We start from the raw sequence: 16,612 nt of genomic DNA on the forward strand, positions 1-16,612 counted from the left end.
AAAAAATAGCAATTCCCTTGAGGACACTGAGCACACTTATTAATGCTGCATTATGAGCCTAAACTGCTGTGGGGAGAGTCCTGGCTGAGGGATGAGTTGTAAAAACGTTACTGTCAAATAAAAACCCAAACAACAACTGATTCTGCAGGTGAAATATAAAATTTCTGTTGACAGTATTCCATTTGGGAGCCTTGTAACTAATTGGTTGTACACAGTACAGTAAACACTGGATCTGACTTATAGTGTCAGCTAGTGAGCTGCAAAACTCTGAATTACCAACTCACTAAACCTTTCTTAATAAATATATCTTGCAGTTAAATAGTGAACTTATTTTTGTTTTAACACATTGCTGTCAAGAGTCAGGATTGTCTATTGCTATTAAGTAAATGTTGCATCTTCCTCCCCTTATGCATTCTTCCATGCTGTCCCTTCCACAAGGCATTCTCTCTCTTCCTTTGTACACCAAACAATTGCCATCTCATCATTCAAAACACACTTGTCTTGGGGAGCCGTTCAGCAATAATCCATCAAAGAGGAAGGATTTATAAAAGAACGGAATCTGCTGTGCTGTAAGAGAGATCCATCATCGATTGTGTTAGACATCAGACCATGTTGTCTGTCTAATCTACATTTTGTAGTCTCTGAGACAGGGACTATTTCTGCTGACAGAGCTGTGTAGGGATACTCAGTTGATGAACCCTGGAGAATCCTGACTCCCTGGATTACAGAGTTAGTGTCCCTATTTTGAGATTGCCTTCATATGTTGCTGATGTGCATATCTATATTTGATATATGTTACCCTGTGGGCTAACTCACAAGTCCATACACCAAAAAACACTTCAGCCATGAGTTTGTATCTTTTTCTTCAGGGCTTCAGTTTTATTTCTTATGTTTAACATAAGTTCAACACCTCAATCATGTCCTTTACCTTCTTCAGGAACCTGTGTAATCCTTGCAGCCCACCTTCTTGGAATCAAGGTGAGCCTCTCTGCTCCTTTCTCCTTTGCAGTCTGCTCCCTGCAGGATTACAGTCCACAGGTCATCTACCTGGGAGTCACATATGATCTGGGTTCTTTCCCCTGACATCTACTCCCTTCAGCTCTCACTAATAACTGAGTATCTTGCTGACTCTTATGGAGACAAGGTGATCCTCAAGGAATCACCAGATCCAAGTCTCACAACATCAGCTCGGAGGCAACTGAATAGTCACATATGGGGGCTCAACTCAACTTAATGGGCCACCAATCTTGTTACAATACCCTAGTCAAGACTGGAAAAAATACTCTTTCTAAGGTCCTTAGTTTAGCAATGTTTTTTTTTACACTGAAACAGGACATACAGCATGTCCTAGTGCTTCAGTAGAAAAAAAAATCCCAATACCTGCAAATAGTTTAAAATATTTGTTTCAAATGAACAATAACAGATTTAGTTTTAAAATAGCTTGACAGTATTCGCCAATTATATACATTTAATATTTTGAAGAATCCATGTAAACTATTCTAAAGCTCATAAAACTAAGAACTCTGTGTATCTCTCGCTCCTTTATGAACTAGAAGTCATAGTTTCACATGACACCTCTATCCAGAAAGGAGGCCACAGAATAAGGTTGGTGCTAAATAGACATTGTCAAGGTTATTGCCAGGAAGCTGATTGACTCTGACAGGCTTCCCATCTGAACAGTCTTCCCTTATGGAGTCTAGTAGTGTGCAATAGGGGTTTTTTTTGTTTGTTTTTTTTAAAGCTGATCCATATTCCAGCAGAATGTTTTAATAAAAAAAAGGTTGATGCTAACTTTCCTATGTCATAGGCACATATATATTATGATGGGAAATAGTGTGGGTGCAGTGGTTGATAGTGTGACAGGCAGCAACATGCTTGCTTTTTCTGTAAAATTTTTGGATGGTGAGGGATGGTAATTGCAAAGATAAATACGCATGGCCAGATTCTTGGCTATATTCACCTTTGCATAGACTCATATTGTCTATTAATAGGTCCAAGGAGACAAAATGACAGCTTAAGATTGGCATAACATAAGATTGCCTCAACTATGCACCCTTTTCTCTCCTCAAGTCCCTAATGCTGGTACAGCGGGTGGCATAGGTAACTATCACCAGGGGAGCCCCTTACACAGATGTGATTCTCATGAGCTGGATACAGCAGCTTATGGCCAGAATCCATTGGCAAAATAGCCATACCACAGCCAAGGAGCTTATTCATAGCCAAAAGTCTAGAAAAGGCAAGATGATCCAGATGAGACCACCATCAAGGTAGGTTACAATTTAACCTCCCCTCTTAGTGTCTCTTTTCAGTCTAGAAGGAAGACTAGATATGCAATCATGTACCCAGAATTTGTGACTATTTCACAGACAGTATTTTGGAACAAGTTCGGTCCCTTCTTTAGAAAGTGCCCAAACAGGTAGAAGATTTTCCATTGTGTTTTATTCTGCAAACATTGACATACCTTCCAAATGTGAAATGTTAAATAATTTTGGAAAATAGCAGCACTGAGTACAAAAGACAATCTGCCCTCTTAGACTCTAAGATTGCACAAGGTAGACCAGAGTCAAGGAGGAGAGAGTGGGCCTAGTAGATGACAGACAAATGATGGTAGAAAACACTGTAAATGCATCTTTAAAATTGTAATGAGAACATGAAATAACCTTACTCCTGTGTTTAGGCTTTCTTTGCACTGTTTTATTAAAAGAAAACTGACAAGTGGTATTGGGAGAAGGCCATGTTTATGTAATGTAGTTGCTTTGCTCGAGAAGAGGCTGTGTGAAAGAAAAAGGGCTCCAGGTAAATGTTGGCTATGTTCTTTAGATCTTCTCATGGAATAAAACAAATGTGACCTCTGAAATTCTGAACATTTCAGAGAATGTTCTAAGATCTTTTCCTCAGCTTCAATAGTTGTGTGAACTAGCAAATTGCTCCTTCATGTCTAGGGAACTGGTGCTGATCAATTTCAGTCCTATGGAACCTGTTTTGAGGGAGGCCTTTTTGTGGTTACATGAACATCCTTTGGGTAACCACCTTGGACAGAGCCCTAAAAGTAAGCAATAAAATAAACACTGTCCAAACCTTAGTTAGAAATACTAGGGTTGCTGAATGTAAAGGCACCATTTTCTGTCTTCAAGCTGCCTCTCAGTAGAGGTTTTGTGTGTGCTGTCAGTTACAGTGATGCTGTTGCTTACGTGATTGTTTTAGGACTCGTCTTGTCAACTCCTGTTTAACTTTGTAGGGTGCAGATGATGACAAACCTTTGATTGTTTCACCTTCAATGAACAGTGAAGGTGAATCTTTTTAACTGAAAAAAATCCTGATTTCTTTAGAAGACATTCTTAGACTTGTGTGTGTGTTTCTCTCTCTCTCTCTCTCTCTCTCCCCCCACTGCTTTTTATGGTTTAAATTGCTGATGTTTTCCACTCTTGCTACTGTTCCCCTCTCCCTCATCCCCAAAGAAAGAGAAAGGTATTAAGTACTATTAGCTGAATAGTATGTGTAAATGTATTCAGAGTATAGGGGATTTGAACTGGAGTCCTGTTTCACCCATAATGTTGACAGTCATTTTGTCTCCCTGAGGCAGTGATTCTGGGTTCTAAGTTTGCACATTGTTGGTTCTCAGTCTTGCCTGAAATTTCAGCATTCTTCTTTCTGTTATCTTCCTGGAAAGTTGAATTCAGAATTCAAATGGCATTGACTTGTATTCAGATAAATACCCAATCTCTTTCAAGACTACCATGAGTGCTTCTTACAGTTACTCTCTTCCAATGGCTGGTTTAGAGTATCTTGTTAACTATAACTCTGTTTGTCTCCCCCACACACCCAGTGTTAATAGGTCACAAACACTGTGTTAGAATCGTAGGACTGGAAGAGACCTTGAGAGACCATCTAGTCCAGTCCCCTGCACTCGTGGCAGGACTAAGTATTATCTAGACCATCCCTGATAGGTGTTTGTCTAACCTGCTCTTAAAAATCTCCAATGATGGAGAATCCACGACCTCCCTGGGCAATTTATTCCAGTGCTTAACCACCCGGACAGGAAGTTTTTCAAGCTAAACCGCCCTTGCTGCAATTTAAGACCATTGCTTCTTGTCCTATCCTCAGAGATTAAGGAGAACAATTCTTCTCCTTTCTCCTTATAACAACCTTTTATGTACTTGAAAACGGTTATCATGTCCCCTCTCAGTCTTCTTTTCTCCAGACTAAACAAATCCAATTTTTTCAATCTTTCCTCATAGGTCATGTTTTCTAGACCTCTAATCATTTTTGTTGCTCTTCTCTGGACTTTCTCCGATTTGTCCCCATCTTTCATGAAATGTGGCACCCAGAACTGGACGTAATACTTCAGTTGAGACCTAATCAGCGTGGAGTAGAGCGGAAGAATTACTTCTCCTGTCTTGCTTACAACACTCCTGCTAATACATCCCAGAATGATGTTTTTTTCTTTTGCAACAGTGTTACACTGTTGACTCATATTTAGCTTGTGATCCACTATGACCCCCAGATCCCTTTCCGCAGTACTCCTTCCTAGGCAGTCATTTCCCATTTTGTATGTGTGCAACTGATTGTTCCTTCCTAAGTGGAGTACTTTGCATTTGTCCTTATTGAATATGAAGAACATATGAGGAAGTTCTGAAAAGTTTATTGCTTACTATATTGACTTTCTCACTGTACTTTTCTATGATGCTTCTACAGAAAATGGGAACAGCAACATTTAAACAAGTGGGGATTTCAAATGACAGGACTGTATTCCGAATACATTCATTGGAGGAAAGGTGTTCTACTGCTTAGCTAGGATTCTTGGGTTCTGTTCCTCTTTCTGCTGCGAATTCACTGTCACCTTGGGGGGGAAATCACTGAAGGCATATTTTCAAATAAAAGTACCTAAATTGTGCCAACACAATACATGTGCAGAAGCAAAATAAGGCAATTAGTTTAAAATATGTATTTACATGTGCAAAAATGGCTAATTATACACACAACCAGTTTCTGCTTCAAAATTATGTGCACAGTTTTCTTTTACATGTGTATATTTTATGAGTTTAGCTTGGGCTCTTTTATTAAGGAAACATGGAAAAATACTTAATCTAGTTCACAGTGAGGTTTGTTTGCCAGAGTGCTTTGAGATCCTTGCATAAAAGTTCTGATATAATTGTAAATTGTTGTTTATGTTCTGCATGAGTATTCCAAAGAGTTGGATTATAATATTTGTATGTTTTTAAGTAGAAAATAAGTTTTGAGAAAATAAATTTGTGATGTGTAGTGCAAGTGACAAGCTGGTAGGGCAAGGAGAGACTGCAGTAAATTTCCCTTTCTCAAAGAAAGTAAACAGCAAGAGTAGCTTGAAGAATATGAATCTCTGAATTTATATATGAAATAATCTTTTGTCACACTGAATTTATGCTTATTGGTTTTTAATATGTTAATACTGCATAGACTGTCAATGTAATAAAATAGCATAACAAACTGAATTTCTTGTGAAGAATAGGAAAGTCTGAGAGCCTAGCATGGTCCAAAAATCAAGAAGGTGCCATTGATACGCACATAGTAAATGCTTTTTCTTTAATAACATGGTGCCAGGCAGTAACTTCTCAGCACTTGGAATTTCAGTGAAATAGTCAAATACTATACTTGATTTTTCTGACTCACTCTTTAGATTTCTACTTTTCTTCTTAATGGGCGGAATATAGATTCTAGGGTACAATTTACTCTTGAAGTTAATCTGAGCCGTTTCTAATACAAACAGCAGCTAACTGCATATATGTTGTCTTCACAGCAATTTCCGTTTTTTGATGATTGCGTTAGCCTATGCTATACCGTTGGGTGTTTTCTCTGGCTGGTCTGGTGTTCTGGACTTGATATTAACACCAGTTCACGTCAGCCAAGTAAGTATTTACATGCAGCAGCTGCTCTATTTCATAGGTATTTTGTTAGATTTGTAATGGTGTTTGAGCTGATGTACATATTCCCTACCTTAGTTTTTCTCACTGTTTTATGGAACTATCAATATATACATACCACTTCACTACTGACACGTAAAACAAAACAAACTTTTAGCATTGACATACCAAAAGTTATTGTGGTGCCCCCTGCTGATTCTACAGTGGCAGTTCATATCTTCAGAGCTGTATGTACCTACTGATGTTAATAAAGAGGCAAATAAATAAAAGGGAGTAGTGTTGGCTGCTGTACTTTCACAAATAGTGAAGGAAAAGAAAATCAATGTTTGCCAAATTGAAAGGACAAAATCAGTAGAGAGAGAGATTTTTATTTTTAAGTCTCTAATAGAGTATCATACAAATCCAGATGACATTCCCCAGCAGATTCCAATATAAAGAGAGGTCACATTTGGGGCATAGACTATTTGACCATATCCTTTTAATTAAATTATATTTCCTTTGAATTTCTTAGAAAAGTCCATCAGTTTTTTTGCTAGGATTTTTCAGTACCCCCCTCTTCCAGTCCCCCCCACCTCCTTTTTTCAAAGTAGCATCTTTTTTTCTCAGCCTTAACACTTTCATTTCCCCATGCTGTTTCCCATCAGGTGGATGCGGGCTGGATTGGATTTTGGTCCATAGTTGGAGGCTGTGTTGTTGGCATAGCAATGGCAAGGTAGGAATAATGATCTCTCCTTCAGTTCTTCATTTTTCTTCACCTGTAACGATCACTTAGGTTTTTAAGACTATAAACTGAATTTATTTCTGATCATTAGTGAAATTTTTGAAATGGCAGATATGACTCTCCAAGATGGATGATGTATTGTTTCTTTTTGTAATTTGTATATTTCATGTTACTGGACTACATGGGTTGAAAATGCCATTTGCTCACTCATCAAGTTTAAGAAGTCATATTGTTATGTCTGAGAGTGCTTCCCATCCGCTCCTTTTCAGGGTAGCCTTGTGAGAAGGAGGTTGCCTGATCTTGGGAAGAACCAGTTTAGCACCTCTGAAAAACAACAAAGAACATCAGTGTCTATTTCCTGCCAATGCCTGTCTAGCAATCTGATCCACTGAGTGTTTGATGCTGAGAATACAACACACTTCCCACATACGTGGACACAGAGTGTTCCTAGCATCTCTCCTCCTGACCACCATGGGTGTGGAGTGACACTCCCCACCAACCATCTGAAAAGATGTGGATTTATGAGTGAAAAAGCGAGACTAGGAATGCCCTTCCCAAACCAAGCTACCAGACTCTTTCTATCCAAGCTTTGTTTAAAAAAAACAAAAACGAAAAAGCAAAAACCTTCACCTTCCTTGCGGCTCTTGCTAACTTAAGTTAATAAAAAATAGAAAACCACTACATTACACTCATCTCTGGATTTCCCGGTACAGTTCTGTCTTCTTTCCATCCACTACCAAGGCTCTGATTCTACAATGAATGCTGCACGGGTGCAGGAGTCTGTCTGCACAGAGGTCATTGCAGGATTGGGACCCAAAACTGTATTAAACTCTTTTGGGGCAGAGACTGTCATCTTCTTGTACTGTACAATAACAACGTGTATAACTAATAAATAACAAACTGTAGGTTCAAACAAGAACTAGATAAGTTCATGGAGGATAGGTCCACCAATAGCTATTAGCCAGGATAGTCAGGGATGGTGTCCCTAGCCTCTGTTTGCCAGAAACTGGGAATGGGCGATGGGATGGATCACTTGATGAATAGCTGTTCTGTTCATTCCCTCTGGGGCACCTGCCGTCAGCCACTGTCGGAAGACAGGATACTGGGCTAGATGGACTTTTGGTCTGACCCAGTATGGCCGTTCTTATTGGGTTTCTCCTCTTGCCACCTCTTATTCCACTTAACAGCTAGAAAGGAGGAAGAGGAAAGCTCCCCCACAGACATGGAAAAGGGAAAAAGACATTTGAGCTCCCCCACCACAGTACTCCAAATGCTAACTAGCCAAAGAGCTAAATCCTACTAATCAAGGGTCATACTCCAATAGGATCCCTGCAGAGGACCCATTGTTTGTTAGCTATTGCTAGATTTAGCTATGACATTTTTCTCCATAGCGAAAAGTTTAAAGCCCTCCTGGCATTGTAAAAGTAGTGTTTGGTAAATAATGACCTATTAATATATGTCCTGTCCATGCAGCAAAAGCAGTATGATGGAGAAACTAGTGTGAATACTATGCAGAATTCTCTCTCATATGGGCTAGCCTTTGCTACTGCAGTTGAGGCCCTTGAACACTAGAGGGGCACCCTTTCTAGCCTTAAGCTTCTCTAGCAAGAATTTGCTGATTCAGACCCATAATGCAAATCTCAGCCTTTATGGTAAATTAATTTATTTAATATATAGCCTAGTTTTAGTTTCAGAAAATGCTTAATGCCTCTGTAACTGCTGCAAAATTGACTGCAAACTTTATAGCAAAGTCAGTATTTTGTAGAGTTCAAAACTTTGCTTTTGAGTAAATTAAAAGAATACTAATAGTCTGTTTCCAAATATGTCTCTGCAATTCAGGCACTATATAGTTCAAACAGTAGCGTTTGCACACACACAAAAAGTGGGCAAGGGTGATTTGTCACTTTTGATAGATGATTCCCTCCTCTTAGGCCTATTCAGCAGGTATCTGTGTAGGATTGAACCAGTGATGACTCTGACTGTAATCTGCTGAAAGTTATAATTAGGAAAATTAGGTAATGATTCTTGTCAAGTATGACAAGCTGATGTATCTCAGTGTCAGGACTGTGACTTTCCAGACTTTCAAGCAGCTATCTCTCTGAACAGTCTGTGGTAAGGTGGGTTTGTTTGTTTTTTTTTAGTTTTTAGGGGGTTTTGTGTGTGTGTTTTTGTTTTGTTTTGTTGGGGGGGGGGGTTCTACCAGCTGTTAATTTGTAAAACCAAAAATGTTACAATTTAAGAATGATAGTGTTTGCTTTACTTTATTCTCCTCAAACCATAAAGTCTAGATATTATTTTACCCTTTCATTAACAAGATTTAATTCTTTAACTGCATACAAAGGGCCTGATTTTTCAAATTTGGTTTCAGTTTTTGATGACGCAAATGCAACCATGTAGATATCTTAACCACCTGCTGCCTGCAATGGTAGCATTTATGCCTGCAATTCACTGTGGGTATTAAATTGTGCCCCTTCAAAGGAAGGCTCATTGAAATTCAGGACCCAAATCTCTTTATTTTGCTTTTTGTGGTATGAGGAGTTTTTCTCCACAAGGTATATAAATAAATCCTACTTCTCTCTACTCCCCCACAATCCTGAACTAGACATGTTTGGTTAATTTGTGTGATGCATTTTAATGATGGAAAAGTCTGGGATATTTTGGGCAATTGGCAGATGTTGTACCCTTTGCTGGCAGAGGTAGAATGAGACTGGTTTCAAGCAAAGCAACTTTAAAGAATGACATTCATGTTTTATTATCGCGCTGAAACATAAATCTATCTCCTTTTCCCCCAGAATTTTTCTTGTCACGTTCACTAATGATCTCAGATATTTCTGGATTTTTGTCCTTCACAGCCCAGCATTTCCTTCTGCTTTTATCCTGCAGTGATGTCAAAATGCTGAAATGTTGTGACTTGGTGATAATTGCCCTAGCAACAGACTTTTCTCAGCAACATACACTTAGGCCTTAACTGCAGGATCCAGCACAAGTGGATTTGCTTGGTCATGAAAGATTGTGTTGGTGTGTTGCTGCATGGTTGTAAGTGACAGAGCTGCTGGGACTGGGGAACAAACATTTTCTTTCTGACCAGTGCTGTGAAAAGTTTACAGGTCTTGCAAGCATTTTTACTAGTCATACTGAGTTCACCAGAGGTGAAATACAGGCCCTTAAAGGACTGAGTATGACCTTATTTGTTATATTTTCTCCATTTTTGTTTAATTCAACAGTTTTGTGAAACTTAGAACCAAATAAGGGGCAAATGTCAACTTTTACTCCCAGCAAAATCTGAGATGCCTATTACTGCTATTAATTTCAACAGCAGCTTCTCTTCCTATATTAAAAGACAGCTGCAACTGCTCAGTACAGTAAAGTGGAGAAAATATCTGACTCCATTTTTCCCCACCCTCCCACCCCCAATCTGATATTTCATCCACTTTTTTTATTAGGCAGCATATGTAGAAATGGAATACTGATGTTGGCAGCAAAATAACCCCTCAGACTTTGCTCCATGGGACAAATATGAAGTTCATATTTTGTGACACTTCTGAGAAGATTCACAGTTAGTTTAATGACAAAAATACAGAAAAAAATGAATAAATAAACTGACTCCTGTGATTTTAAAGTTTGATCAAACTGATTACTTTCTTCTTCCCCCCTTCAAATCCAGCATGAACAGCTAAACTTCTGCAGTTAGAAGTTAATACTCTATGCTATTTGAAAGCTGGGATTACAAGCTTTAAGATGATATACAGCATTGATTCTAGCTCTACCAGTTATTGACTTCTAAGTTCAGTGTGGAATTGAAATAGAGGGAAGGACAAAATAAGAGGAAAGATGTGGTCTTAAGATCCAATATTTCATAAAACTCCCATGCTCGATAAACTGCTAAACATCACTTAAAGGTGGCATTCCCAACTTTCAAGCTGTATATAGTGTTACTTTTTATATCAGATGGGCCATGTAGGATTGGACCTTAAAATACTCACCCAACTCTTCTTTTTAACAGGGGAAAATAAGGCAATTAGACAAGTTAGGATGTCTTCATCATTCCAAACTTCCTGGACCACACTACTCCAATCCAACAGGAGGATTAAAACTGAGCTAAGAGGGGAGAAGTTCTTCAGACATAATTTCAATAATAGCAAGGGAACTACAAAAAATTACTAGCAAATTGAATAACATCTCCCTCTCAAATGTTTTTTCTAAGTTTGCACCAGTGTTAAAATCTCTTTTGAAAAGAACAGTTGCAGTACTAATTGTGTTGGGGGTTCAGTGCTCAGCTGGATTGTTTGGTTGTTTTTTTAATAAATACAAAAGGTGCAAAAAAATTGAGTGCCCCTGCAAACTGTTTAATAGATCTTATTTAGTTTTGTATCTAGGTGCAAGTGTCTGAGCATAGGTTTTCTGCTTGCCCTATTTACTGAGACCTCCATCATTGACTCATTTGGGTTTACAAGACCCAACTTATCCTCTTGTTATACACAGCGTGTTGTTCTTTATTACAATGACTTCATAGTGATATTAGTATTGGGGATTTGAGAATAACTGGAAAGGTGTGAGTTTTTCCATAAAAATGGATCCTAGCTCTTCAGTCTAGCTTGAATGAAATAAATACATATTTACGCTTACACATAATCAAGCAAGTTGCCCTAAACTGATTGATCAATGCACCCTCAAGTCTAAATGCCACTGACTGGAAAGCAGCCATGTAAGTAAAGATGTGATTTTGTTCTGAGAGACATCTGCTTTGGGGGAAAAAAATTAAAATTTCCTCTTATGTTTAGCTGCTGAAAAACACTATCTGAACTATCTTTTAAGTTTCCCTTGTAAATATACAAAGTGAGACAGTGTCCCCATTGGCTGAATTGTTTTGAATTATTATTATTATTATTATTCATTTTTATTTGAATTACTGTCGTGTTTAGGAACCCTAGTTATGGACCAGGTCCTCATTGTGCTGAGTGTTGTAAAAACAGAACAAAAAGACAGTTCTTGCCCCAAAGAGCTTACAATCAAAGTAATAAATGAGACAACAGGTGGATACAGCCTGACAAACACAAATGAGGGGAGTAGAAATAAACAATGAGACAGTACTAGCCAGCATGATAGGTTGTGTTCTTGGCATACCAACAGGCTAAATGTCGTCAAGCTTTTTCTAGGCATCACAGTGAACTAGGATTGTCGAGGAGGATAATGAGTTAGTTTTGCAGATGTTTACAGGGGGCTCTTCCCAATTCTCAGGGGGCAGCATAGGAGAAAGTACAAAAATACTTGTTTGAAAATGTAACAAGTGGGCTATAGACACTGGCATCATGGGCCAGTCAAAGGCAGGAGTCAGCGTCTTGATAGCGAATGAAAGATGATTGGATGGGTAAGTGAAGACAAATAGTTTTGATTTAATCGAGAAAAGGGAACAAGTTAAGTGATGCAAAGAGAGGGGTGATACGGTCAAAGCACTAGGCTAGGACAATTACCTTTACAGCAGCATTCTGCGTGGATATGAAGATTGCATTTATCAAGGCCAGAGAATAGGATGTTGCAGTAATTTCACCAGGCAGATGAAAGCCTAGATCAGAGTTTTAGCTGTGGATGAATGGGAAAGGCCATGTCTTACAGATCTTAGATAGAAAGAATCAGCAAGGTTTAGACATAGCCTGAATATGAGGACATAGAGGGAGGTCCAAGTCGAAGATGATGCCTAAGTTATGGGCTTGAGTGACAGGAGGCGTGGTGGTATCCATAGTGATTGAGAAAAGAGGTAAAGGGGAGAGCTTGATGGGGAAGATCAAGAGCTCCATTTTAGCCATGTTGAGCTTCATCTAGCAGCTAGATGTCCGCAAGGAGATGTCAGAGAATGTCAGCAGAGAGTTAATTTTTAAAATGTGTTATAATAGCAGAGATGATCCCAATGATAACTGTGATCTGGCAAAAATACATAGGAGTCAAGCATAAGGAAGAGGTAGGGAGTGAGTGTAGTGTTTGAGATTTTGTATATTGGAGCTGTGAAGATACTTTTAAAACAGCAAAGAAATCTTGAATTGTGGTTGTGAGACTGTGTAAAGAAAGATTTCAAAGCAGAGGTTAAAGTTATTTTCCAGTTTTAGAGCATGGTGTTTGTTCAGATATTTAAAAATAATATGGTCCCTGCCCAAGAGGATTTACATTCTAAGAACTGCAAACAAGAATCCTTCCTGTATGCCAATGATCCTGAATTGATGAGACAGACTTTTTTGAACTGCTGAGGAATCAAGTCAGGTTTCAGTTTAACCATGACAAAAATCACCATTATATATAACTCCTTCTAGCAGTTTCAGAATAAGGTTCAGTGGTCTTTTCTAATTTCTGGATTATATAGTGAGAATGTATTAATTTTACTGTAAAGTGTCATGCTTAAATAACTTGAAAAATAACATTTGAATTTATGAGTTTTGTGCTTTTATTTCAGGTTTGCAGATTTTATCAGGGGCATGCTGAAACTTATACTACTGCTGCTGCTATTTGGCGCAACACTGGCATCCACCTGGTTCACTCTCACCTGTCTTACTAGTGTCACTCACCTGCCTTTAACCACAGGTACCTAGAACAATGTAAAACCGTAAAAAGAGATGATTTTTATTGTTCTTTGGGTCTGTTTTATAAACAACTGATATTGTAGGCAAATATTTGCCATCTTAATTAAACTATATTATGATCTGTTTTGAGAACCCAATCCTGATGATAAATACATTAAATATAATAATCTGAGTTTTCATCCACTGATTTATAATGATGGACAAAAAAAGGATTTAAAGCTTATTAAATAAGAATGTCTTTGACCAGATTTTAAAAGCATGATAAAAGAATTAAAAACTTTGACAAAAAACATAATTATTATAATCCAGAGTATTAATTAGTACCTTTCTGGGGAATAGCTGTGGTTCTGAATAAAACAGTGATGGTGATATTACGAGTATATGGTAGTGGTGAATACATAGAGTTAAAATGGCAACTTTGGGAGCTCAGAATTCAAAAGATTAAATAAATTATTAAAAATTAACTAAAACCTTGAACTAATTAATCCAGTGGAACCCAAACTGTGTGGTGTTCCCCCCGTTCTTCATCACAGGTGAAAAAATGGACTAGCAGTTTTTACTTTTTGTGCTTGTCTGTTCCATCATTACACACCTACAGAAAGGTAACTTTGTACAAAAATTTTGTTTTCTGAATTAATGCAGTGAGCCAAACTTATAAGTCTCCAGTCCCTGCCTACATACGAGAACAAAGCAGACCACTTTCTGTAGGTGAAATTAATTACATAGATGGTGATCTAAAACAGAACTGGTATATCAATTTTTCCTTACCAGCCTTTAGTTTCTCTTTTTTTTAAGAACTCAGCACACCATGTAGGATCCTTGAGAAATAAAGCAGCCTCCTTATCTCTTTGTTTACTCAACATACAGCTGCAGGACTGTAAAATGGAAGAAAAAAAAATGGAACCATTGAATGGTAAAAAATAAATAAATAAAATAATAATAATACTTAAAATGAAACAGAACTTAAACTGACAGTTGTGTACTCTCAAGGAAGAACTACTAATGTTAGTGCCCTCCCACAATTACTCTGTTTAAAAATGAAATTAATGAAGATTTGGAAAGGAGTTTTTGTAGGCAAATGAAAAGATATAAAGAAACATGCAAGTACACAATAACTTCTAAAATGTTATTTTTTGTGGGTAGAATTGGCTCAAGAAACAGTCAGTCAGTGATTGTCAGTGTGGCTCTTTTTGCGATTGACTAATGATTGCGAGACTGCAATGTGTTTATTGGAGAGCATGTCTTCTCTGGGACACTGGTAGGCTTTTTTAATTTGCAGATGGATTCTTATAACTGGAATGAGACTCGTGGTAAACTATCCTGATGGGTAAACTGAAAGGAACCAGGTTAATTTGAGGGGAAGGTAAAAATACAGAGAAACAGATTTAACAGCATTTCTTAATTTTGGTCTGCTTTGTATGCCACAAAGTGCATTAGTAATAATGACATTAACATAGGACTTTTCATCTTCAAAGTGCTTTACAAATATTGAATCTAATTTTGAATGAAGCATCAATGAATGAATATGATAGATCCCATCTCTCTGTGCGTGCCTCTGGTTGAATTTTTGTGGGCAAAATATGTTGGCTTACACACACCAGGGATAGTACATATATACACAGAAAATTACACAAGTGGAGACCACATACAATCTGACTATCTCCAATCCTCACTGTACTCCGGTGGGTTGGGGGGAGAATCTCCATTTCACGGATCAGGAAAAAGGCGAAAGTTAAATGATTTTTTCAAGGACCCAGGAGTTGTTAGAGTTGCAGCTATGATTATTATATTAAATCTCAGCCCTTATTATTTTTAAAGATTCATTACAAGTTTTTTTTGAAAGACCTGACTGATTGGTGCCCTTACTTTTATATGGTATACTAAAGAAGGTGTCTTTAGCAACATAGTCTCAGTCATCATGCTGGGGTACTGGATCAGTGATGAATCTGAGGTGAAAGATTACGACCACTGAGTCACCATCAGTACTATTTGTAGCAGAATTCCAGATTCCTTTTTTCTTAAAGGGGTCTTCTGATCCTGGGCTGCAGGATTGTTGTAATTCCTTCCTCTATGATCAGGTGCATTTGTGAGGTTTTTTGTTTTTTTAAGTCACGAGGAAGGTCACACTGTTAACTTTTATAGCAAGAATTTTGATGTCTCTGTCTCTACCTTAGTTTTTGTCTTTCTGTGCCTTGTTTCTTTCCCAATTAAAGATGTTTGGCAAGTTTTACCTCGTAACTCATGTTAAAATATATTGCAGGGGTAGGCAACCTATGGCACGTGTGCCGAAGGCGGCACACAAGCTGATTTTCAGTGGCACTCACGCTGCCCGGGTCCTGGCCACCGGTTCGGAGGGGCTCTGCATTTTAATTTAATTTTAAATGAAGCGTCTTAAAAATGTTAATAACCTTTACATACAACAATAGTTTAGTTATATATTATAGACTTATAGAAAGAGACTTTCTAAAAACGTTAAAATGTATTACCGGCACGCGAAACCTTAAATCAGAGTGAATAAATGAAGACTCGGCACACCACTTCTGAAAGGTTGCCGACCCCTGATATATTGGAAAGCATTTTGCCACTTCTGTGTAATTCATGGACTCTCCTGGAAACTTTCCCTGAATAAGATTGTTTGGATGATTTTTGGGCTGACCATTGTTGAATATCTAGTAGAGCTAAAAGGAGCTTGACAAAATTAGAGCCCAGTCTTCCAAGATGGTGAGCACCTCCCGTGAGGTGGAAAATTACTTCAATTCGTGACAACTTCAACAGTGTCCAGAGTAGACAGTAATGTTATCTTAGCACTTCAGTGCAATAAGCTTTCCTTTAAAAGTCTTTCTTACCTTATTCCTATGTACAAGTACATATTTTAGGATTTGGCATGAAATCTCCTAAACCAGTGTGTAGTTAAAGGTTAGATTATTCTTTTTAATCTGATAGTTTAGAGCTATCTTTAAAATAGATGTATTGTTATTGCCTTCATAATAAGCAGTTCTGTATATTTGTTTTTTATAAAGTATCCAAATAAAACTACTCCTTCCTGTGGTAGATTTTCTATCTATTTTCTGTCCAAGTTCTTTTAATGTGCACATCACTGTAGTATCTGAAAACCCTTTTGAGAAAACAAAACCTTGCCTTGAATAGCAGTACTAGCTGTAATGAGTACTAGCAAATCTTTAAAAGGGGATTTTAAGGATTTAGGCCCTAATTTATATCTGCTTACAAGATTTATTTTTCCTCTGTGGCCCAACTTCCCAATTTCTTTACTAGACAGGCATTTCTTTTTATAAGCAGCTCTTTTTTGTAAAAAAGTAATATAAAACATATGCAATATGCCTGTTTAATGTAGGTCTTTGTATATTGAATACCAGTGATACATCTTTATAAAATACATTCTTATGGATGAAAATGCACAAGCT

At 37.8% G+C, this 16,612-nt stretch overlaps 1 protein-coding gene across 1 annotated transcript in view; it reads left to right on the forward strand.

Moving 5' to 3' along the window:
* The window catches only part of SLC49A4 (solute carrier family 49 member 4), a 125,135-nt gene that overhangs the window by 91,231 nt on the left and 17,292 nt on the right, over positions 1-16,612 (forward strand). The window contains exons 5-7 of the mRNA XM_045032271.1: positions 5,777-5,885; positions 6,545-6,612; positions 13,064-13,191. Of these exons, the coding sequence (XP_044888206.1) occupies positions 5,777-5,885; positions 6,545-6,612; positions 13,064-13,191 (305 nt within the window). The remainder of the gene's footprint in view (positions 1-5,776; positions 5,886-6,544; positions 6,613-13,063; positions 13,192-16,612) is intronic.

This window comes from Mauremys mutica, chromosome 10, assembly GCF_020497125.1.
Source record: "Mauremys mutica isolate MM-2020 ecotype Southern chromosome 10, ASM2049712v1, whole genome shotgun sequence".
NCBI lineage: Eukaryota > Metazoa > Chordata > Testudines > Geoemydidae > Mauremys > Mauremys mutica.